Source organism: Pan troglodytes, chromosome 19 (assembly GCF_028858775.2).
Source record: "Pan troglodytes isolate AG18354 chromosome 19, NHGRI_mPanTro3-v2.0_pri, whole genome shotgun sequence".
In the NCBI taxonomy this organism is placed as follows: Eukaryota; Metazoa; Chordata; class Mammalia; order Primates; family Hominidae; genus Pan; species Pan troglodytes.
In genome coordinates, this window is record NC_072417.2 from 81,865,489 (window position 1) to 81,892,147 (window position 26,659).

General features: G+C 35.5%; 1 protein-coding gene across 6 annotated transcripts in view; it reads right to left on the reverse strand.

Moving 5' to 3' along the window:
• ABCA8 (ATP binding cassette subfamily A member 8) overlaps window positions 1-26,659 on the reverse strand; it is an 88,742-nt gene that overhangs the window by 19,388 nt on the left and 42,695 nt on the right. For 5 of the 6 annotated variants that reach the window (XM_009433140.5, XM_009433141.5, XM_063799244.1 and 2 more), the window contains 9 exons: window positions 20,871-21,010; window positions 19,177-19,296; window positions 16,432-16,630; window positions 15,855-16,021; window positions 7,996-8,129; window positions 7,289-7,426; window positions 4,845-4,952; window positions 689-859; window positions 370-483 (listed from right to left, as the gene is read on the reverse strand). In XM_009433140.5, coding sequence (XP_009431415.4) covers window positions 370-483; window positions 689-859; window positions 4,845-4,952; window positions 7,289-7,426; window positions 7,996-8,129; window positions 15,855-16,021; window positions 16,432-16,630; window positions 19,177-19,296; window positions 20,871-21,010 — 1,291 coding nt within the window. The remainder of the gene's footprint in view (window positions 1-369; window positions 484-688; window positions 860-4,844; window positions 4,953-7,288; window positions 7,427-7,995; window positions 8,130-15,854; window positions 16,022-16,431; window positions 16,631-19,176; window positions 19,297-20,870; window positions 21,011-26,659) is intronic. The other variant, XM_009433142.5, reaches the window with a different exon arrangement.

Genomic DNA, 26,659 nt, shown 5'->3' on the forward strand with positions numbered 1-26,659 from the left:
TGTCCATTTAATCTCTTTCCTCCCATTATCAATCTTAACTTGGACACACTGCAGAAGTCAACAATTATTTATTGAATTAATAACTTGCCTTTTGGCATCCTGAAATCATAGGAAATTAGAATAGACACTCTTAAATTATACAAGTTTCCTCCTAATTTAGACAAAAGAAGAGAGGCTTTATGGAATTAATTCTTATTAGGGAGTTTGGTGAAGTAATTTCTAGTTTTAACCATGTCAGTAACTGAATTTGTAATCTTGTGTTTATTATAGACCATAATATTATCATCCTACAGAGGGCAAAATTTAAAGGATTAGCTCAGAATTGTATATCAAATATATACAGTATACATCCACAAGAAATATACTTACAACATAGAAACAAAATGACCAAATGCCACTATTTTTTCTCCCCTTGCGAAAGATGAAGGAAATCACGTATGTCATGAAGATGAGGGAAAAGGAATAACCAACAGCACATGGGATCTAAAATCAACAGGAATGTGAAGCTTAGTTAAATACAAATGCAATCAAGGAAAACATTTAGGATTCAAAACATTGCCATAGCCCAGGATTTTATAGTTCTTTAATTTATGACCATATAAATATTGATAGAAATGTTCCAAAATTTCAAATTAAATCACACAATGATATTGTGAATATTGTCACTTACTTGGATATTGTCACTTACTTGAATAATATGAATTATTGTAAGTAGCATGTCTTCGAAGTTTGAAATGTAGCTCATTAAATATATAAAAACGAAGACCAAGAAGTACAGGGAAACATCCACCAGCGCCTGCCCAAACCAGTAAGCAGAAGGGGAGAGTCCGGAAATCCGTAGCTGGGACCGAGCTCTATTCTAATTAGGAGACAGCAAAGATACAAAGTTTGTGGCTTAATAATATGTGGATTATGCAACGAACTATTCAAGCAAAACCTTTATTTGTAACAATTCTAGATTATGTCTACAAATGTAATCTTGACTAAGGGATGTGGATAGTTACAAACATAAATAACCAGTCTGCTGCTGTAATGAACTACATTGATGTTCATCACACACCTGGCAGAAATATGTAAAAGAAGACCTTAGAATGATCAAAGCATGAACACTGCAGCAAACAAAACAGTGATTTAATGACTTACAGGGGGGTAGGGGTGAATGGGATGGACAGTTTATTCCCTTAAACAACTACCTTCTCATCACAGTGATTCCTCTCTCTCTTTTCTCTCCTCCATATATATATATATATATATATATATATATATATACACATACACATACACACACATATATATATACATATATATTATATGGATATATATACCCACTCCATATATATATCCATATATATGGATATATATATCCACATATATGGATATATATATGTGTGTGTATATATGTGTGTTTATTTTATATACACACATATATACACACTCCATATATATACACACACACACACATATATAATTGCTTTATCCTTTAATTGGAATAAAAGAAATTGGGTTGTTCTGCCATAGTCCACATTCAAGTATTTATCACTGATTCAAATATTTATGTGTATCTACATAAATATAAATACATTTATAAATGTAAATGTATTTTACATTATTTGTCATTCCCTAAATAAACATACCAAATTACATGTTTTAAAACTACTTATGAAGTGATGTGGTTTTCAGTATAATCAATAGGTTTGTATATTAAACTATTCTAAGAGTTGTGAATTTTTTTCTTTTAAAAAATACTTAAATACATTTGTTGATGGGCTTTGATGAGCTAAATAATGCTCCTGCCTGAGACATAATTTGACCTAAAGATTCATATCAGAGCCTCACAACATCAGACACAGGTCTACGCAGGTAGTTGAATTGGTAAGGAATTGATGATTGACTCAACATATTAGAGGCAAGAGAAGAATTGAGGATAATTTTTGGATCTTTAGGAAATGACTGAGCATGTGGTGCTGCTATATACGGAGAAAATAGCAAGGGGGGAAGACATTTAAGTAGCTCTACATTCAGTTCAGTTTTGGAAGCATGAAACTTGAGACATCTGTGTTGCCTACTGTGGAAATGCTGAGAAGGGAGTTTGTATCAACCTTGGAGGTCAAATTAGATACAATTAGAGATCTGGGGTAGAGTCAGATCTGGGAGTGACCAGCCAGTAGAGGGGATTCGAAGCCATAGAGCTAGATGGGTTTGCCTAAGACAGAATGGTATCTAACATGAGAAGACAGCCAAGGGCCAATATCTGAGGATTTCCGAAATTTAAATATTACATAGAGGAATGAGAATCTCCAAAGGAGACAAACAATGGACAGTCTTAGGATAAACATGGTGAAATTGTGGCATCACAAAAGCCAGAGAAAGTGTTCATGTTCCTGCGGAGGAAGTTTTAAAGTTTGGATTATGTTAACACCAGAAAGACTTATAGTTACATCAAACTAGTAAATAGAATTTCTTGAGATTCCTGCATGTTCCACATGAAAAGGGAACATTACATAAATCATACACTCTTTTTGTGGGCAATAGAGAGAGAGAAAAAACGAAACAGGTGAAGATGACATAGTAGAGATGCTTACACAAGGTTTCATAGACTTTTTCCATAAAGTCACAAAAATGGGAGTTGGCCTGGGTTATTAATCATATAAATTCACCGCCTAAGATTGCCACTCAAAATCTGCCTCCACTGCAGAACTACTGAATAGGAATCATCTTTTAAACAAGATGCTCAGGTAATTTGTAAACACATTATAGATTCGTTTGGATTAATGAGTGTCTGTAAATAAACATTTGTAAGTTGTCAGTTCAATATTGAAGTTTTCTCTTTATCTTTTCAAGTTCTCGCATTTCCAAAAATATCATTTCCTTTTATTTCAACAATCTCTTTTTAATTTTGGGGGGTATAATTCTCAAACAAGAAAAAGTACCCATACTAAGTATATAGCTGAATGAGGTCTGATGAATGCATGTTTCTGTACCACAATCATAGGCAAGGTGTAGAACAACCCCTGAAGTTTCCCATGATCCTTTGCAGTCAATAGCCTTTACCACTGGTTACAAGTGACCCCCCACACCCCGAGCCTGCCTTCTGTCACTATAGATTAATTTTACCTTTCTAAGAATTTTATATAAATTAAATCATCCTAATTAAAGGTACCTAATTATTTGTGGTTATCATTCCCTCAGTGTAATGGTTCTGAGACTCACCTGTGTTGGTGCATTTATTAGTTGTTCCTTCTGTTATACTGCTGAATAGTATTCCATTGTATGGCTATATCAGAATTTGTTTATCAGTTCACTGCTTGGGGGACACTTGGGTTGTTTCAAGTTGTTGGCTGTTATGATTAATGCTATTCAGAACATTAATGCTCAAGTGTTTATGTGGAAAGATGTTTTTTCTTCTTTTGAGTAAATACTTAGGAGAAGAATTGCTAGGTTATAACAATAAGCATATTTTTAACTTTATAAGAAACAGCCAAATTATTTTGCAAAGTGATTGTACCATTTACAGTCCCACCCACAATGCATGAGAGTTCCGGTTTCTCCACATCCTCATAAACTCTTGATAGTGTTGGTCATTCTAACATTATTAGTTTTATTGAGTGTGTAGAGCTATCTCATTGAGGCTATTTTCCTGATTGCTCATGACATTAACCATCTTTTCATGGGAGTATTTTCCATCTGTACATCTTCTTTGGTAAAGTATATATACAAATACTTTGTCCATTTAAAAAATTAGGTTATCCTTTATTACAGAGGAATGAGAGTTCTTTACATATTCTTGATACAAATCTTTGTCACATATATAAGTATAGTTAATATTTTTCTCCCAGCCTGTGGCTTGCCTTTTATTTTATTTTTAAATTATTTAATTAATTTATTTTTTGAGATGGAGTCTCGGTCTGTTGCCCAGGCTGGAGTGCAGTGGCGCAATCTCAGCTCACTGCAACCTCCGCAGTCCAGGTTCAAGCGATTCTCCTGCCTCAGCCTCCTGAGTAGCTGAGATCACAGGCATGCACCACCACACCCAGCTAATTTTTGTATTTTTAGTAGAGACAGGTTTTTGCCATGTTGGCCAGGCTGGTGTCAAACTCCTGATCTCAGGTGATCCGCCCACCTCGGTTTCCCAAAGTGCTGAGATTACAGGCGTGAGCCACCAAGCTCGGCTGCCTTTTATTTTTTATTCGTGTTTTACAAAGAGCAGAAGCTTTTAACTCTGATGAAGTTCAAGTTATCTTTTTTAAAAAAGCATATGCTTCTTCTTCCCCATCTGAAAAATATTGCCTATCACAAGATCTGTGATTCATTAGAAATTAATTTTGTGCATGTGACGGATGTTAAGAACATTTTTCTTTTCAGAATGATACCAACTTGTTCCACCAGAATTTGTTGAAAAGTCTAATCTTACCCCTATTTAAGTTATTTGGTAATTTTATTGAAAATCAATTGATATATGTGTGGGTTTATTTCTGAACTGTCTATTTCATTTAAAATATCTACATAATTATTCTTAATTAATACAACACATTCTTACTTACTACAAGTTTGTAGTGAGCCTTGAAGTCAGAAGCATATTTTTCCAGCTTTGCTTTTTTTTTCAGAGTTGGTTTGTCTATTCTAGCTTGTTGGAATATCCAGATAAAGTTCAGAATAATTCTCTATTACCTATTTATCTATATATTTCAACTTATAAAACTTTCTTTCATTTTTATAACTTAGAATTTATGTCTGAATTGGCTGTTCAATTAAGCATGTAGAAATATTCTTATGAAAAATCCTGTAAAATTACCTTCTGCTTTCAATTATGTAAAATAATGGAAGTTGCAGTTACTCATTATTACCTTATAATCATCGATGCTGCTCATGGCAATGTAAGGTGGGCAACTCGATGTTAAAACCAGCCAGAACATGATATATGCCAGGAATCCGATTGGATTGTCCTGTCCATTCTGAAAAACCCAAAGAATACAATGAACTGAATGAAGAAATTTAAAGTTAATTTTCTGGAATACATTTTTAAAATTTTAGACTAAGTTTACATAATTCTGCCTTAGGTCCCTTTTGAGATTCCCAGACTCCTTCATTATCCTTCCAGTTTTCACACTTAACTTTTGGCTTTATACTCAAATTTACAGATAAGTGATTGAAAAGATGAATGCACTGATAACATTTGGAAAATAATAAGAACCAGATTTTTCTCTTTTCTTGCCTTATGATTCTAAAATTTATTTTGGTGCTAAATAATACATTATAATTCACAGTTGATACATTCAATTTCTTAGCTGATCTTTATCTCGAATGTGACAGCTTGACTCAAAAAATATCCAACATTTTATGGGTACAGTGATAATAAGTCAGTTTTTTAGGTACATCATGAGACCAGATAAATATTGGTTGAGGATGCAAAAGGAGAGATGAAGTACTAGAAGGGAGAGCAAAATCACCAAGAAAATCTTTGCCCTAGTTCCATCTGTTGTTACTCCTGTTTGTAAAAATCTTTAAGGATAAAAGATCACAAACTCTCTTGAAAGCCAGTCCCATGTTATTTTCATGATTCACATAGTTGCTTCTTTGATTAAACACGTTACTGAAGAAAGTTCTAACCAGAGCCTGGTGGTCTTCAGCTTGGTCACCAGAAAGACACTTGCTAACCATAGATGGTAAGGTTATAGCTTATTGTCTGGATGCTTCCAGAATGTCCTGAGTACTGGGTAGGGTCAATACTTAGTGGCCAATCTATTGACTTTGGGCAGGATACAAGCAAGTTCTGAAAATCTGGGAAACTCTGACTTTGGGGGCAATGAGCAGGTAAAGTAGAATAGAGAATAAAATGAGTTGCTGGGGATATTGGTTAAAGTGACTATATTGGGCACATAAATACGAAGTCAGCTGAGCTGGTTGGTATCTAATTAATTCTAGTTGACACAGGATATCTTGATAGATAGAAGTCTGAGGCAATTTGCCCAATTATTGCATACTACTCTCAGAAACCAGAAAATTAAAAGGTCTTCACAGTCACAAAATGTTAATGAAGTGAACCATAGCATATATTCCAAAATTAATTAATACTTGGTGGGTCCCTAAAATCATTTACTTTAATGATTAAGTTTCTCGCACATCCTTAATGAAAGGAAGTTTTACTTCCTGAGTACAGTGAGATATGGTGTGAGAAGGAAACTGAAGATCTTGCTGGACCATATGAAAATAATACTGGCAGCTGGGTGCAGTGACTCACACCTATAATCCCAACACTTTGGGAGGCCAACATCGGAAGATCTCTTGAGCCCAGGAGTTCGAGGTTACAGTGAGCTGTGATCCCGCCACTGCACTCCGGCCGGGTGGCAGAGCGAGACCCTGCCTCTAAAAATAAATTTAAAAGAATGACAGATATGTGATCCATTTTATGTATACATGAGTATATGATTATTGGCCATATATATTATCATAAAACCCTAGAATGAGATGTAGATAAGTTGATGAGCCTAACACTCACTTATGTATTTAACAATTAAGTTGTTTCATGTTTATCATGTTACAGGTTTTTTCCTACGTACAAGGTATTTATAAAGTGTTAAAAATACATGATCTATGTGCTCAAAGAACTCTCTGAAAGGGAGAAATGTATGTATTCAATAATTAAAAAAGGAATCATTACAAACTGATAGTTATTCTGGTTCTAAACTTAAAGGGCTATATACATTCCGATCACTTGGACCTTTGTTTAAGAATAGATTTCCTCCTTTCACCACCCCCATGAGGAAAAGTGGTTCGATTGGTCTGGAGTAGGCCAGGGGAATTAATATTTTTGACAAGAATCTGCAGTAATCCTAATGTAGATAGTCTGAAATTCTAGCCTGAACTTTGTCTTGAATTTCTTTTGTAAAATTTCTAAAAGTAATAATAAAGCCCTTTCCTTCATTTGTTCCTTCCTTCGTTCTTTCCTTCCTTCATTCATTCGTTCATTCCTTCCTTCCTTAATTCTTTCCTTCCTTTCTCCTTTGTTTCATTGTTCACTATTCTTGTGCTGGTCACAGTGCTGTAAGATTTCATTTTTATTGCTTCATATTCTCTTTGAAAAATGTTTTGTTCATTTTATTTTACTTTAAACAAATTGAAGCTCTGAAAAGGTACTGATTTTCCAAAGTCACAGAACTAGAATGAGTCCAAATGTTAATTTATTATGCAGTGGTTTACTCAGTAAAAACAAGATTCCAGCACTTAAAAGGGTGATCTGGGAGATTCCTGATAGAGGAGAGTCAGGAATTGTAAGATTATATATATTTACCTCCAAAAATGTACTTCTTTCAGTTCGGATATGTACTGATGGTTTAACCATTCCAAGTAGCCCATTACTAACAATGTCCATAAGAACTGGGAAGCAATTCAATCTTTTGGCATTGCATGCTAACGAAAAGCTGTAATTCTAAAATATAACAAGTAGGATATAAGTTCTCAAATATCTTCATTTTGTTCTCTAAAAAAGTCAAAATTTGACATGTTAAATTAAGAGGTTATGTTTTTCATATGGTGTTAAATAATCATAATAAAAAGCCAAACACTGTGTAAGTAAAATCAAATACTGTATAAGTAAATCAAAACATGTATATAGTAAAACTAAATCAGGTATCTGATATTTAGGACACCAGATGTCTTGCTTGAGGCCAGAATCATATGTTCAGTGTTTATTGTTTAAGAACAAAACAGAAGTTTTGGAATACATGTGTTATAAAATCCTTGAGGGGAAACATGAAATGTTTGAACTTATATATAGTCTTGATAGTAGGTATTCTATAGTATGTATTTTGCTAATAGTTTGTGCCAGTAGACAATGATGGATATATGAATTGTTTATGCCAGTGAATACAATTCACTAAGTAATAAATGAAAACAGTATTTGCTTTTCATTTTTATTTCTTAAGTTGGAAGCCTGAGTATATTGATATTATGTTAGCTTTTCACATTTTTCAGAAAGATTATTAGAGACCTGCATACCTTTTCATTACCACACACTGTGATGGCTCCATTATAAGATGGGTCATCTGTGCCATTTCTAGTTCCAAATGCATCCACTTCTAAAGCTATGTTCTGGTGCTCCACAGACTGTATAAAGTCATCAATGCTTGCCCCTAAGGTGTAGTTAAAGATATTGGGTATCACAAAACTAAAAAAATTAATGTCAAGTTGTGTAGTCAAATTACAGTTAATGTCATTATGTGAAGCAGTAATATGGACTGTCAGGATATTTTCTACATAACATACATAACATCTATTATTTCTCATGGAATTCCTTCATGATATTTTTATTTGCTTATGATTATTATTAATGTAAAAGATTTTTTTTAGTTCCAAATGTCTTTCAAAATAGATTTCTTTTTAGAATCTTGCAATGAATGTCCATAACCAATAAAGCTTTAATGATACTGATAACTTCCATTGATTAACCACCAAATTTGCTAAAAGTCATTTTACTACTGCTAGATTATTAATTAATTTTCAAAATTTTCTTGATACCGGAAGACAACATGTAGACTAGCAATGTGAGGAGCTCTGTAGACCTTCTCCCCAGAAAAACAATCATAACTTATAAAAATTCCTAAAAAACCAACAAATTAAAATGTTTTGAAATTGTTCTAAGAGCATACAGAAAATGATGACACATTTATTTAATAAAATGTATTAAATCTCAGTAAGAACACTGAGAAATTGTGGCATCTGAGCCACAGCCTGATCCGTCTACTCCCCACTTCCTTCCCAGATCGGTGTAATAGAAGCTTCACTCTGAAAGGGTGTGGGCAAGAACAGGGATCCCTATTCCCCAAGCCCAGTTCAGGGCTATAGTATCTTCATGGGAGGGGCTTCCCATCGACTTTTCTCATTTCCCCACATCTGCGTTGCAGAAGATCAATACCAGGCAAGAGTGGCTAAGAGATCTGGAGTTCTCTTCCTCCACCCATTCCCTAATCCTAAGGTGGAAGCTCTACCCTAGGAATAAGAGGCCAAAAACACCGGGACACAATCATCCTTGTCCCATCTCATGTGTAGGGCAGAGTTTCCACGACAGGAGAGGCAAGCTGAGAAGACCAGAGGCCACCACCCCTGCCAAGTACCCTGCTCACAAATCAGGGGCTCCACAGCAAGAGAATCAGGCATGATCCATGCTTCCAGCTCTGAAGCAATGGTGAGATTCTTGTTTCAGGAACAGCGGCAAGCCATAAGAACAGTATGTGCTGAAACTCTCCCTAAATAAACTGACTTTAGTTGGAACAGAGTTTGGGGAAGTTCAGCCTAAGAGTGCACTAAAAACCATCAAGATTTTGTTGGTAAGCAATTGACAGGAGATTGCAATTCCCTTGGTTGAACCATACACCAGCTAAAAGTTTACTAGAGAGAGCAGCAAAACAGAGAGTTAAGAAGAGCCCTTCTGTGGAGAGGACAAACCTCAATAACTGGCTTCAAAGACTTTTCCTACAAACAAGACCATATTTATAGTAGTGCTCCCTTATCCATGGTTTCACTTTCTGCAGTTTTAGTTACTTTTAGTCCACTGCATCTCTAAAATACAAAATGAAAAATTCCAGAAATAAACATTGTATAAGTTTTAAATCGCATGGTATTCTGAGCAGATGGATGAAATCTCGTATCGTCCACTCTGTCCTGTGCAGGATATGAATCAGCCCCTTGTCTTCTGTGTCCACACTGCATATGCTACCTACTCATTAGTCACTTAGTCGCCACCTCCGTTATCAGATCGACTGTCAAGACATCACAGTGCTTGTGTTCAATTAACCCTGATTTTACTTAATAGTGGCCCCAAGGCACAAGAAGAGTAATGCTGGCAATTTGGATATGTCAAAGAGAAGCAATATATTGCTTCCTTTAAGTGGAAAGGTGAAAGTTATTGACTTAATAAGGAAATGAAAAAAAATTGTATGCTGAGGTTGTTAAGATCTACTCTGAGAGCAAATCTCTTCTGTAAATTGTGAAGAAGAAAAAAGAAACTCATGCTAGTCTTGCTGTTGCACCTCAAACTGTAGAAGTTATAGCCATAGTGCATGATAAGTGCTTAGTTAAGATGGAAAAGGCGATAAATTTGTGGATAAAAAACATGAACAGAAACGTGTTCCTATGGATAGCCATTAGTTTGGTACTATCTATGGTTTCAGGCATCTGCTGGGGATCTTGTAATGTTTCAGATGAGAGGGAATTACTGTAATTGGATCAAACTGTGGAGCAATTTATGCATATGGGCATTTTTGAAAACAATAGGCCAATCAGCTTGCTACTGGTGGTGCCTAACAACTGAATGTGATACCAGTAGAGTTAGCCAGTGTAATGGAGAGATCAGGAAAAGAGACAAAGAAAGGTCTGTTAAATCTATTGCCATCTCAGGGGAACAATGCACATGGCCAAAGTTATGCCTCTGAAGAATGGCATCAGAGTTGTATAAAGCAGGGGAAATGAGTAAACAATAATAACAAGCTTCAAGACAAGTTGGGTGTCATTATTCAAAGTTGTTACAATCTATTACTTTAAATGTCCAGTTTTCAACCAAAATTATGAGACATGCTAAAAAAAATAAGAAAGTGTCACTCTTATACAGGAAAAAAAGTAGGCAACAAGAACTGCCTTTGGAAGGCTGAGATAGCAAACCTAAAAAACAAAGACTTCAAGGCAGGTATTGTAAGTATGCTCAAAAAACTAAAAGAAAGCATGTTTAGAGAAGTGAAGAAAGGTATGATGACAAAGTCTCACCAAATAGATTATACCAATAAAAAGTTATTTTAAATAATAAAGAACCAAATAGAAATTCTGGAGTTGAAAGTATAATAATTGAAATGAAAAATTCACTGAAGGAGCTCAACAGTAGATTTGAATGATCAGCAGAAAGAATTAGCAGACCTGAAGATATATTAAATGGGATTATGCAACCTGAAGAACAAGAACAATAAAAAAACAGAACCTCAGAAAAATGTGGGACATTATTAATCACATTATTTCATATGCAATGGAAGTTACAGAAGGAGAGGAGAGAGATAAAGGAAGAGAAAAACAACCACTGAAGAAATAATGACTGAAAACTTACCAAATTTAATTAAAAACTTTATACATCCAAGAAGTTCAACCAACTCCACGTAGGATGTATGCAAAGAGATCCAAACCCAGACACATCAGAGTAAAAATGGTGAGGACAAAGGCAAAGAGAATGTTTCCTTAGTGATGTGTAAGGAAACACCAATAAGAACCCAGCTGATTTCTCATCAGAAACAAAGGAAGCCAGAACACAGTAAAATGACATATTCAAAGTACTGAAAAAAATTCAGCCAAGTATTTTATATTTAGCAAAACTAGCTTTCAAAGATGAAGGCAGTAATAGGTATGATGTACACTGTTTGAGTGATGGTTACACCAAAAGCCCAGACTTCACCACTACACAATATATCCATGTAGCAAAACTGTACTTTTATCCTGTAAATCTATAAAAATAAAAATAATAAGAATAAAAAATGATGAAGGTAGAATAGAACTTTTTTCCAAGATAAACAAAAATGAAGAATTTGTTATAGCAGACTTGCCTTATAAGAAATACTTAAAACTGAAAGCAAATTACCCCAGATGGCAATTTGAATCCAAGTGAAAAGGCCAAAGAGGATCAGCAAACACAACTATGTACTTATAATTGGTAGTATAATGCATATTTTTCCTTCTCTTGTATTAACTCATTTTAAAAGCAAATGTATAATGCAGTATGTATATAATTTTATTGTTGAGGCTGTAAAACATAGACATGTGAAATATTTGAAAACAATGGCACAAAGGAGGCAGGTGGAAGCCTAGCTGTATTGGAGTAAGGACATCACATAAGATGATAATATGAATTCACAGGAACAAATGAAGAGAACAAGAAATGGTAAATAAAAATTTCAGTGAGCTACAGACTCTTTCCTCTTATATAGCCGTATTCACTCTTCCCCATTTTGATGTTATTATTACACATATCACATCTATATGTTTTTAAACCAGCAATACATTGGTACAATTATTACTCAATATGATTTCATATGTTTTAAAGAAGCTGAGAGAAGAAAGGAGAGTAAGTACATATTTGTAGACTTTGTTACATTAATCTTAAATCTGTGTAAACTTTAAGTAGATTAAAATAAGATGTATATTCTAGGCCCAAAAACAATCACCAAGAACATAATTCAAAAATATAATAAAAAATCATTAAAATAATTAAATCATTAAACTAGAAGATATTCAATGCCAAAGAAAACAGTAAAGAAGAAATAGAGGAACAAAAAAAGACATGAGACATTCAGAAAACAAACAATAAACTGGCAGATACAAATCCTACATTATTAGTAAAAATATGATTTGTGAATAAAATAATACACTCAAAAGGCATAGATTGTTAGATTGTATTTAAAAACACTATCCAACTATATACTGTTTATAGGAGACACATATCAAATTAAATTTACAGGAGACACATATTAAATTTCATTGATACAAATAGATTGAAAGCAGAAGGTGGAACAACACATCATGCAAGATAAGACCATGGGAAAACTGGAGTGGCTCTTCTAATAACAGACAAAATAGATGAAAACAAAAAATGTTACTAGAAATAATAAGAGACATTTTCTAATGATACAAGGGTCAAAACAGCAGGAAGTTATAACATTTATAAACATATATACACTTAACAGAGACTCAAATACAAAATAGCACTGAAAAGTGAAATATACAAATTTTCACCCACAACAGCAGAATGCACATTCTTCTCAAGTGCACAAGGAACATTCTCCAAGATGCTCTAAAGGCAAGGACATCAAACAAGCCTCAACACATCGAAAAAGGTTGAAATTTTATAAACTATGATCTCTGACCACAAGGGATGAATTTAGAATTCAACAACAAAAACTTAGAAAATCACAAATTTTTGGAAACTAAATAGTCTACTCCTAAATAACCAATGAGTCAGAAAAGAAATCACAAGGGAAATTGGAAAATATTTTGAGATAAATGAAAATTAAAACATGATATACCGAAACTTATGCTATGCAGCGAAAGCATAGCTTAGAGGGAAGTTTATAGCTGTAAACACCTATGTTAAATAAAAGAAGAAAAATCTCAAATCAGTAAGTGAAACTTCTGTGTTAAGACACTGAAAAGAGAGGAACAAGCTAAACACAAGGCAAACAGAAAGAAATGAAACCAAGAATATTGGTTTGGAAATGAGTGACATAGACAATAGAAAAACAATAGAGACAATTAAGCTAGAAGTTGGTTCCTTGAAAGCATCAACAAAATTGAGGAACCCTTATCTAGGATGACCAAGAAAAATAAAATAACATGAAAATTACTAAGATCAGGAACAAAAAGAGGGCATGAATACCAGTCTTACAGATTAAAAGGATTAAAATGGAATATGTTTGTGTAACAACAAATTAGATAATATAGTATAATGGAAAAATTCCTGGAAAGACAGAAACTATTAAACTAATACAAGAAGAAATATAAAATGTAAGGAGACCTGTAACAATTAAGAGATCAAATTGCGAATTACAAAACTTTCCATGAAGAAAATCCCTCACCCAGATAGCTACACTAGTACATTTCTACCTAATAAACAAAAATTGTCAATCCTTCACAAAGTCTCAAAAAAAAAAAAAAAAAAAGAAGTGCAGGGAACGTTTGCCAACTTATTATATGCAGCAAGTATTACCCTGATATCTAAAGACATTAGCATAAAATAAAACTACAGACCAATATCCCTTATGAGTAGAGATGGAAAACATTATCAACAAAACCCTAGAAAATCAAATCTGGGAGAAAATGGAAAGGATTATACACCATGACCAAGTATGATTTATCCTATAAATGCAAGGTTGGTTTAATGTCTGAAAATAATATGGTATAAAACCCACATGATCATCTCAGTAGACACAGAGAAAACATTTGACAAATCCAACATCTGTTCATAATGACAACCCTAAAAAAAAAAAAACTAGAAAAAGACATGTCACAGCCTTCTTGCATTTAGAAACACTAAATGACACTTCAGCACTATTCTTTGTGTCATTTTAAACAGCAAAATCACCACACAAAAAAAAAAACGCAAAAATGTGAAAAATGTGGCATGAAACAGATTGCAAAAAGGCATTTGTTTACAGTATGGGAGCTAAAACAAGAAAGCAGTGTCATTTTGTTCAATCTGAGTTGAAAATGTGTACATCAGGTGACTAAAAATGTTCACTTCTCTGAGCATATCTGTAAATATCATGAAATGCAACAGATATGTAATTGGGGGTTACCAATAAATTTCAGTGAATAGGCAAATTCTTAGATACAGAATCTGAATATGAGGACCTACTGTATCTGATAAAAGAATTTTATCTAGAATATAGATACAACACTTAGAACTCAATTAAAAATACAATCCATTTTTTCAAAAGAAAACAGACATTTCTACAAAGAAGGTGTACAATTGATGAGTTATCACACGAAAAGATGCTCAACATTACTGGCCATTAGCAAAATACAAATCAAAATCACAAGATACTACTTGACATACACTATGATGCATGTAATAGAAAAAACAAAAAATAAGTGTTGGCAAGCATATGTAGAAACTGGAATCCTCAAAAATTGCTGATGTGAGGCCGGGCGCGGTGGCTCACGCCTGTAATCCCAACACTTTGGGAGGCTGAGGCGGGTGGATCACGAGGTCAAGAGATCAAGACCATCCTGGCCAACATGGTGAAACCCTGTCTCTACCAAAAATACAAAAAAATTAGCTGGGTGTGGTGGCAAGCTCCTGTAGTCCCAGCTACTTGGTAGGCTGACGCAGGAGAATCGCTTGAATCTGGGAGGCGGAGGTTGCAGTGAGCCGAAATTGTGCCACTGGTCTCCAGCCTGGTGACAGAGCGAGATGCCATCTCAAAAAAAAAAAAAAAAAAAAAACAACCCACAAATTTTCTGGTGTGAATATAAAGTGGTACAGTCACTTTGAAAAACAGTCTGGCAGGTCCTTCAAAGGGTAAACATAGTTACCACGTGACCCAACAATTCTACTTTTAGGATTACACCCCAGAGAAATGAAAACATATGTTCAAATAAAAACTTGTACATGAACATTCGTAGCAGCATTTTTCATGATATCCAATTATTGGGAAAAAATATATCCATCTGCTGATGAATGATAAATTGTGGTATAACCATCAATAAAATATTACTCAACAATAAAAATGAAGTATTGATACATAGATAAATGCTACAACATAGATCAACTTTGAAAACATGCTAAGCGAAAGAAGTCAGTCACCAAATATCACATGTTGTATGAGTCCAGTGATATTACATGTTCAGAGTAGACAGATCAATAGAAACAGAATGTAAATTTGTGATTGCTGAGGAGTTGGGGGAGGGACTACATGGGAGTAATTGCTATTCGGTATGGGGTTTCTTTATGGGGTGATGAAAATATTCTAAAAGGGATTGTATTGATGGTTTCACAGTTCTGTGGATACACTAAAAACCATGGGATTGTGCATTTTAAATGGATAAATTGTATGGCATGTGAAGTATATCTTAATGAACCTGTTAAAAATGCTATTTTGGTACAAACTCTTTCATTTAGCAAGTTGCCACCAGATGTTTCTCCTTTAGAAAATACTTTACCTATTCCTGCTTCTTTGGGGGCCTGTATTTATTATCTTTAAGTTTCATAAATTGTTTTTTAACACATGCTGAATAAGTGAAAAGCTATTTTCTTTCTCATGATTATGTTTTCTAAGTACTGCTCTGAACAGTAAATGTATTTGGAAATCAAGTATCCACCATTTTACCTGTTTTATTGATGATCAGTAATTGAGTGAGAGGGTCATGTGGTTGTTGTCCAGGAGCAAGGAAATACAAATGAGGAGAAAGTTCCCAGGTGTAACTGTTTTGATATATTTTCACCATGATATACTCCACAAGAAGAGGGCAAAATCCAGCCATTAGAATTAATAGCCTACACAAAAGAAAATTGCCAAAATGAATGCAATGTCATTTCCTGATCTAATACTCTCTGAGCAGTTTATAATGTAATGGGATAAAGAAATTATAAAAATTAAACACAATTAACTGTCACATTTCTTGAGTATTTTGTCCTTTTACTAACTCCAAATTCAAGATGTTAAACCGTAGATTTGTCCTTTGTTCATTTCTCCTGTTGCTTTTTGGCCATTGGATATCCCATAAAATTTCATGCAATATTTGTCCTTTGGATGTCAAGATTCTGCCTCCCTCCTGTGCTTCCACTGTGATGCTTTCCCTTTCTGCTGCCTAATTCATCATATCTTTGTGTTTTTTTGCTTGCCTTAGATTTGCTTTTTAATGCATTGACTTAAAAAGAAAACCTATGGCAACTCTGATACTTACAGTGCTAAAAGAGCTTTTCTTTCATGCTTTAACTTTAACAAGCGAACCCTTGCAATTGCGCAGATTTGCTGTCGCCAGAGAGCCACACCACCTATTGTCTTTCTCATCTTGTTAAGTGAAGAGAGGACTTGTTCCATCTCAACAAGCCTTTCAGTGTCGTCAGCTTTTTCCACTTGTACTTCTCCCAAAATAGCAATATCTGCAAAACATAAAATAAGCAACTCATATGTACTTTATTGAGCTTACTATAGGGATTGGCTCTGCTAAGGATCTCATGATTAGACTCTTCCGCGTTACTATAGGTATAATGTGGTTTTGCTGGTTACTGCCTTAAAATACAGAAATAGAAGAAATATTTATTTCTTGAACAAAAGGGATAGAAAGGAGACCTTAGGTAATTTGGATACAGACAATACATTACAGAGGTCAAGATAAATAGGCAAGGTCATCACAGTGCTTAGAAATGACTTGGAAAGTCAGTAAAGGAAACAAATATCTTACATGTTCAATGAAGCTACAAATTGACATGCTCTGAACAGGGAGTAAACTGTAAATGGCAAGCTACAAACTGGGAGTTAGCTATAAATTGTTACTGCAGAGATTTCAAAACTATTCAGTTTTGAATAGTTTCTGAGACTGCATTCATTTGTGTGTTCTCTATAATCTCTGGATACCCAGGATGCTGTCCATTGTATAATGCTAAAATAAGCCTTATATCAAACCTCAAAAAGCACACACCCGTAAATGTGTAAGTACAGTGACAGGACACAAAACACACTGTGAATGAAGATATAAGGATCTTAAGATAGTGGTCAAAAGTCCATTAAAAAAATTAGCCGGGCGTGGTGGTGGGCACCTGTAGTCCCAGCTACTCGGGAAGCTGAGGCAGGAGAATGGCGTGAACCCGGGAGGCAGAGCTTGCAGTGAGCCGAGATCGTGCCACTGCACTCCAGCCTGGGTGACAGAGGGAGACTCCATCTCAAAAAAAAGAAAAAAAACCCATAATAATAATAATAATAATAATAATAATAATAATAATAATAATTCAGGGATATTCTGCTTCTCGTTAGTTGCAAGAGACTGTCAACCTGTCTTACCAAGGGAATAAATATTAGTTATTTTTAATCCATCAGATGGGCGAGAGCACAAAGAAAGCTAAAAAACTAACATGTATAAAGGAAGGAAACATTTCTAGGGGGAGAAGATTCCTGTGGAAGCTTTCATCTTTAGGGACATGGCAGAAAAAGGAAAAAGGAGAAAACCACCATAGGTAGGTGAAAAGAAAGCAGCCCAGATTAAAAAATTCTGTGATTATATGTGGGCTGATAGAACTGACTAGAATCATGGGGTACCTAAGTCACAAAACGAGTTTACAGCATCTACGAACTTTTTTTCGTGGAGCCTTTCCTAAGTGCATAGGAACAGTACAGCAGTAGCTGGGGGCAGATACTCAGAAAAACGGAGAGAGAAACACAAGAAGCTGCATAGTGTCTTGAGCAAGACACCATCAGGGTTCATGGGTCTTTCCTTTTGTGTAATACATGAGTCCACTAGGGTCCAGTCACTGAATGAGGAGTGGAGAGATGTATACTAACAAATAAATAAACAAAAAGTGATGACAGGCTGAAAATCAGTGAGATTAATCGTTATGGAGATCTTTGATAGCAGGGCTATAGAGAAATATATAGAATTTTTCCAGTGCTATAATTCAAAGTCACGTCTAAGGGAAAGACCTGATTCTACCTTTAAAACATTCGAAGCTGGGAGTGGACTGAATCTAATAAAACCTGTGCAAAAGCCCAGGCACTTGCCAAATACAAATTAGATCAGTTCTGCCATCCACATCAGTAGTCTGACAGAGGAAGAGCCATGCCATTTTCTGGCCATTGTTTACCTCAGTGTTCCTGTTTTGTTAAAGTAACATGATAAAATACAAATTTCAAGACATATGAAGAAGCGGGGAAATATAACCCATAGGGAAGAGGAAAAAAAAATCAGAGTCAGTTGCTGATAATGGTCATCAGTCACACGGTCCACATGTTAGAATTAAAATACACAAGTTTAAAAATAACTATGATAAATATGTTATAAGATCTACTGGAAAATATGGACAATATTGGGAGCAGATGAGAAATAGTAAAGAACTGAAACTCTAAAAAAGAACAAATGAAAATGTTAGAATGAAAAAGTGCAGTATCAGAAATAGAGAGTTTATTATGTTCGGCTTCAAAACAGTCTGAACACAAGAGAATAAGTTATTTGTGACCTTGAAAATAGGTGGATAGATAGTGTCCAATTTCTAACATAAAGAAAAAAAAAAAGAAAAACCTGACACCAGAGAATCTGAGATCTGTGGAACAGTACAATATGTCTAATTAAGACTCTCTTCTTTATTGCTGGCCTACAGGAAATTTAATAGTTTCATTTTAAAGTATTGTTTGGGGTTCTTAAGTGTTTTAGATCTGTGGGTTCATGTTTTATATTAATTTATGATTTAGAATAAATGTTTTATCTGAAATTGCCCTTAGAAGCCTAGAGCTAATATGAGTGCAGTGAGCCTTGGATGTAGAAAAATGGATTATTTTTAACTACAAAGCAATGTTGACAGGGATGCGTTTCATATTCACACAAGCTTGTCTAAGAAGAGCCTTAATCATGAACCCCACATTTTGTAATCACATCTTTGGAACAGTGTGTTCTTGAAATATGTGCTTTTACGTAATAATTTTCATGCATTTTATTTACCCGATTCATTAATTGTAGATTTTCCTTCTAGCTTCAGGAATACTTCATTCAAAGTTGTCATGGAAACACCATAATTCTCAATTCCTAGGTCAGGATAGCTATCAAGATCCTTGTAAAGTTCTAAAGAATACATATACAGCAGTGAATTAAAACAAGAATCACAAGTGAACTGAAGACCATTTTTCAAACTAATAAGCACAAATCTATGAAACTATACTTGTGATATGTCAAAAACATTTGAAAATTAACATTTCATAATAGATCATCTTATTCTGCAAATTCTATATATTATTTTCTATTTTACATCATGTGTTACAACCCAAATATTACTTTATCAAACATTAATTTATATTCATTTGCATTTCTATTAAAGTTTAATCTTAGTTTTTTCTGACTTCCTTTTAAAATTTAATTAATTGTGAGACTGGGTTTTTCAACTCTAAGCCTAATTAATTGAAAAGTCTTTTCTAGAGAACAGATATAAATGGGAGCCATTTATGCTCTAACTGACAAAAGGAAAGGAATTAATTTTTTGAGAATTAATTGGATGGTGCAGAATCTTCTGTAGTTTAGAAAATATTTGTTAAAGAGAAGACATAGAATATAAACCATTAAAAAATTTTCTGTTTCTAACAATGGAAGAAAAAATTCACAAGACCTAACAGGCAGAGAATGTGGAACTGAATCAGGGAATTTTCCTGGAATTGTGACAGTGATTATTCGCTCTAGCAATTTTATATCGATTCATTCTTTAGTTCGTTCACCAAAATATACTTATGCATCTGTCATTGTTCATGAAGCAACGAACAGTGCCCCTGCCTGCCTGGATTTGAATTACAGTGGTTAAATCAAGCTTAAATAAAAACCTACTTCTAATACTAGGGTGATTACGGAAGTCCTGAGGCTTCCATCTGGAGCTCCTGCTTGGGCAAAAGGATAAGTTAAAAGCTTTTTGTCTTGACTAGAATACCTCATACAGAAAGGTAGAAAAGAAGTAAGATTTAAGCTAATAATGAGTATTATGCGTCATTCTTCATTCTACCTAAAACGTCTACAAATTTTCTTTAAATGATAATTACTGTTAAAAAGTACTAATCAGAACTTGCTTAACACTTTCCTGATGATTCTAAGGAATGCTTGTGTTGTCACCATAAAATGTGTATTTGAATGAATGTATATGTCTTTGTTAACCACATATACAGCAAGGTTAATTGTTTCAACCACTAATGTGGGCCCTCATAGTGCCCCATTGTTAAGGAACAAGTTCCCTGAACAACAAACATAGTTAGTAAACTTTTATGCGTTAGCCTGAAAAACCCAAAGTTATTGCAAAAGTCTCACTGAGACAGATAGCCACATCACAGGGCTGTTTAATGTAGTGCGTAAGCCAGAGGTTTTCAACCATTTGGGTTTGTGTACATTTATGAATACTACAATATTATGTTACACACTACTAGGGAAGAAGGACTAAAAGAAGCCCTCTAAAATGCCCAGGCATTACAATGCAACTATTAGAATGTAATTCTATTTCCCACTATACAGAAAATAATTCAGTTATTGTACTATTCTTTTGATTATGTTTCAGTACCTGAGCATACTGTAAGACATTGATAAATGTTAGTTGTAATGATAATAATTATGATGATGATGACTATTATTCACATATTTTATTTCACAGTGTTCATGCACATTACCTGGAAATTTATTTGTTCTTTCTAAGGGTAATGTATAAATAAGTTTTCCTTCGCTTTTGGCTGATAATTTGGCATCAGGGATGTGCTGTTTAACAAGTGATGTTATGTTTTCCTCAACACATATTTCATTTAACTGCAAGCTGGAATTCAGAAAAAAAAAAAGACATATGTTACTTGACATAGTCTCCAATAGCAAGAAAATAATTAACTAGTCTCTATAGGACAAAGAAAATCAGTTAAAATCTAATGCCAGAAATAGGTCAGACAAACACAGAATAAGAGGACAAAAACCCAAGAAATAAGAGGACAAAAACCCAGCCAAATCATATAAATGTGATGGACAAAAGAAAAGAATGAGCTAATGAGAGTTACTGGTGAGGTTACTCAGGAGTCGTGCCCAGAGAAGTTTCATATTGATTGAAGCTCCTGAAGAGAGGGTGGTCACAGAGTGGAAAATACCAGGGTTGCAATACAGCAAAGGTCAGGACTATGCAAAATGGATAACGTTGCAGATGAAGGTTCGGTTTTAAGCTGACTAAATAGAATTGTTGTATTGCTTCAAAAGAACAAGAGACTTGTGATAAGTATAGATGCCAAACAGTTTCAGTTATTCAATGTAGTCATCCAATGCAAATTTACTAAGTTCTTAGTATGTGACAAACATCATACTTAGTGTTGAGGATACAATGGTGACTAAAACAGCATTATTCTGCTCTTATGGAGTTCATTGTCTAGTGCGGGAGTCAGGAAGAAAACATGTAGACAACCAGATGAGTAAATAATTATCAATAGTAGTAAGTGCTATGAAGGAAACTGGATTATAGGTAGAAACTAATAATGAATGAATGTGGTTTGCTTTTCTTGTAATGCTAAGCCCAGAACTTTGAATAAGAACAAAGTATCACTGAGAAAACCAGTCTATCCATTGAAAAATACCACAGCTATTTCTCCATTATAGAGAAACAAACACAATATTCTATTAATTGAGGTTATAAATTATACAGTGGGCAAAATATCAGTAGTGACTTGGCTTTGAAATATTGTTTTAGCATCTGGAATGTGTTATTTAACTTATCTAAACAGTTACTTTATTAGAAAACTGGAATAATGATTCCTAGCCTCTAGGGTTATTCTAACAACGGAATAATAGTGATGTTTGCACTTGGCAAGCCCTTAAAAATGGTAGCAATTTTATTTGACCAAATGCATAAGTCAAAAATTATTCCACTGACACATAAGTCATGTATGAACTTAAAAGAATATATGCTATTTTTTTTAGAAGTAGTGAAATCCACTGAAAGAGTGAAGCAAAAAATGTCGTAGCTGTTTTCCATGATGCTGACTCCTGAAATGAAAACCATTTAAGAATTATTCCTTGGCCACTTGTAGGAACTTGTGCTGAGTGCTGGGGGGGAATGAATGAGTCATGCAGAAAGTCATTCCTTGAGGAACTGGAAGCTTGAAAGGGGAGGTTATAAAACTTTTTCTGTAAAATGTGTACTAGATAGTAAATTTTCTAGGCTTTGTAGGCTGTTAGAACTCTGTTGAAACTCTTCCACTCTGCTGTTGTAACGTGGAGACAGCCAGAGCAGTGTGTAAAAGAAAGGGCATGACTGGGCTCCAACCAAACTGTATTTACAGAAAGAGGAAGTAGGCTGGATGTGGCTCATGAGCTATAATTTGTTGACCCTTAGATTAGAAGAAAATAAGGCAATTGCACAAATAGGAGTCCATGAATGGACTCGCAAATTGGGCAGGGATCCTGACTAGCACTTTTTATTTTGAAAACATGTTATGTTTCCATGCAGTGTGCCAGGCAGTCTCTTATTTATTTTTCTATAACCTTTACTTGTAAGTGGAAATTGCTGCTCTCACTTTGTAGGTGGAAACACTGACTTTCAGATAGTTTAATTAATTTCCAAGAAGAGATGCAAACAAAGTGCTGTAAGAAATAAAAAAAAATTGGGACATTACACAGAACTGGAAAAATATCTACATGAGATATTTTTCAAATAACTTTCTAGGACTTAAACAAGTGCAGATGAGTTAAGGAAACTGTCATCCTATTTTCTTTGTATTGTTATCATGATAGGTTTGTTTTCTTTCTTAAGTATAGATGGTATAAATTTACAAAAACGACCAATCATGTAACAAAAACAGTAGTTTAAAATATGGATTTGACTACTAGATTTAGAATTTAAAAATATTCAGGTTCAATTTCTGATTCCAGCACTTCTTAATCTAGGGAGTCTGTAATTTCATCTGTAAAATAAAAGTAACAACACTTCTATTTTAAACAATAGAAGATTTAGGAGGGGAGGTAGAGCAAGATGGCCAGATAGAACCCTCCAGAAATCTTCCCATCCCCCAGGAACACCAAATTGAACAACTGTCCACACAAGGAAGCACCTTCATAAGAACAAAAAAATCAGGTGAGCAATGATAGTGGTTTTAACATCATATAAGGAAAGAAGCACTGGAGAGGATAGGAAAGACAGTCTTGAATTGCTGACACAACTTCCCATCCTTGGCAGCAGCTGTGTGGCACAGAGAGAGAATGTTGTATGCTTGGGGGAGGGAGAGGACAGTGATTGTGGGACTTCGCATTGGAACTCAGTGTTGCCTGTCACAGTGAAAAGCAACATAGGGCAGAATTCGGCCACTGCCCACAGAGGGAGCATTTAGACCAGCCTTAGCCAGAGGGGAACCATTCATCCCACTACCATGGACTAAAGTGCTCCGGGGATCTAAATAAACTTAGGACCACAGGGACTGAAATTCCTGGGCAAGTCCTGATGCTGTTCTGGGCTCAAAGCCAATGGACTTGGGGTGCAAAAGACCTCGAGAGACACCAGCTGGAGCAGCCAGGGGAGTGCCTGTTTCACCCCCTTCCCCAACACCAGACAGTGCAGCTCGCTGTTCCAGGAGAGACTCCCTCCTTCTGTTGAGGAGAGGAGAGAGGAGTAAATAGGATTTTGTTTTCCAACTTGCATACAAGCTCAGCCACAGCAGAATAGGACACCAGGCAGAGTTCTGAGGACCCCATTCCAGGCCCTTGCTCCCAGATGACATTTTTAGACATACCCTAGGCCAGAAGGGCACCTGCTGCCTTGAAGAAAAAGACCCAGTTCTGGCAGAATTCATCACCTCCTGACTAAAGAACTTTTGGGCCTTGAATAAACACCAGCAGTAGCCAGGCAGTACTTGCCACAGGCCTTGGGTGAGGCCCAGTGCTCTGCTGGCTTCAGATTTGACCTAGCACATTCCCAGCTGTGATGGCTGTGGGGAGAGACTTTCTGCCTGAGGAAAAGAGAGCGAAGAGTAAAGGGGACTTTGTCTTGCAGCTTAGGTACCAGCTTAGCTACAGTGGAGTAGAGAGCACCAAGCGGACTCCTGGGGTCCTGGATTCTAGGCCTTGGCTCCTGGATCTGGACTTGCCCCAGGCCAGAGGGGAGCCCATTGCCCTGATGGGAGCTGCTACCCAGGCCTGGCAGTATGTACTACAAGCTGCCTGAAGTCCCTTGGGCCTTGAGTGAACATCAGTGGTAGCCAGGCAGTACTCGCTGCAGGCCTGGGGCAGTGGTGACTAGGGGGAGAGACTCCTTCTCCTTGAGGAGAGGGAAGATTGGGAAGACTTTGTCTTCTGGTTTGGGTGTCAGCTCAGCTGCAGCAGAATACAGTGCCATGTAGATTCCAAAGATTTCTGACTCCAGGTCCTTCCTCCCAGAAGGCATTTCTGGACCCACCTGGGCCAGTGGGAAGCTTGCCACCATAAAGGGAAGGACACAGGCCTGGCTGTATTTGCCACCTGCTGCCTGAAGAGCCCTTGGGCTTAGAGTGAACATTGGCGGTAGCCAGGCAGTGGTCACTGTGGGTCTTGGGAAAGACCCAGTGCTGTATTGGCTTTAGATCTGACCCAGCATAATCCTAGTGGTGGTGGCCACAGGGGTGCTTGTGTCACCCCTCTGCCAGCTCCAGACAGCTCAATACACACACACACACACACACACACACTCCATTTGGAGAAAGTTAAGGGAAGGGAACAAGCATCTCTGCCTGGTAATCCAAAGTATCCTCCAAGAGCACCAAAGTGGCACGTCGAAGAGTCTGCAAGAATCACCATGTTACTGGATTTGAGGGTGCCCCCTAGTGCTGATACAGCTGCAGTGACCAAAGAGTTAGACCATAACATTCTATTCCCTTTGAATACTTGGAAAGCCTTCCCAAGAAGGATGGGTACAAACAAGCCCAGACTGTGAAGACTACAATAAATACCTAACTCCTCAATGCCCAGACACTGATGAACATCCACAAGCATCAAGACTATCCAAAAAAACATGACCTCACCAAATGACTAAATAAGGTACCAGGGACCAATACCAGAGTGACAAAGATACGTGACTTTTCAGACAGATAATTCAAAATAGTTGTTTTGAGGAAGTTCAAATAAATTTAAGATAACACAGAGAAGGGACTCAGAATCTTATCACATAAATTTAACAAAGAGATTGAAATACTGTTTAAAAATCAAGCAGAAATTCTGGAGCTAAAATATCAACTGACATACTGAAGAATGTATCAAAGTCTCTCAAGCAGAAGAATCAATGAGCTTGAAGACAGGCTATTTGAAAATACTCAGAAGAGACAAAACACAAAAGAATTGAAAAAGAATGAAGCATGCCTACAAGATCTAAAAAAGAGCCTCCAAAGGACAAGTATAAGAGTCATTGGCCTTAAGGAGGAGATAAAGAAAGAGATAAAGATAGAAAGTTTATTCAAGGGATAATAACAGAGAACATTCCATGCAAATAGAAAACAGAAAAGAGCAGAAATAGATATCTTTATATTAGACAAAATGAATTCCAAGACAAAAACCATAGAAAGAGAAAAAGAATGTCACTATATAATGATAAAGGGGTCAATTCAGCAAGAAGATATAACAATTGTAAATATATATGCACCCAACACTGGAGCACCCAGATATGTAATGCAAATGTTATTAAGGCTAAAGACAGAGAGAGAGAGAGACCCAATACAATAATAGCCGGAGACTTCAACACACTACTTTCAGCACTGGACAGATGATCCAGGCAGAAAATCAAAAACATTGGACTTAATGTGCACTATAGATCAAATGGACCCAATAAATATTTATAGAACATTTTATGCAATGGCTGTGGAATACACAGTCTTCTCCTCAGCACATGGATCATTCTCAAGGATACACGATATGCTAGCCACAAAACAAGACTTAGATTTTTTTTTCAAATTGAAATTATACCAAATAGCTTCTCTGACCACAACAGAATAAAACTAGAAATCAATACAAGAGGAACTTTGGAAACTATACAAACACATGGAAATTAAATAATATGTGTTAGAATGACCAGTGGGTCAAGGAAGAAATTAAGAAGGAAATTGAAAAATTTATTGAAACAAATGAAAATGGAAACACAACATGCCAAAACCTATGGAATACAGTGGAAGCATTACTAAATGGAGAATTTATAGCCATAAGTGCTTACATCAAAAAGAGAAAAACTTCAAACAAACAACCTAACGACACTTCTTAAAAACTAGAGAAGCAAGAGCAAACCAAAACCGAAAGTCGTAGAATAAAAGAAATAATAAACATCAGAGCAGAAATAAATAAAATTGAAATGAAATAAACAATACAAAAAGCTGAAAATTTTGAAAAGTTAAACAAAATGGACAAACTTTTAGCCAGACTAAAAAAAAAGAAAAAAAAAGAGCAAGACAAAAATAAATAAAATCAGAGATAAATAGGA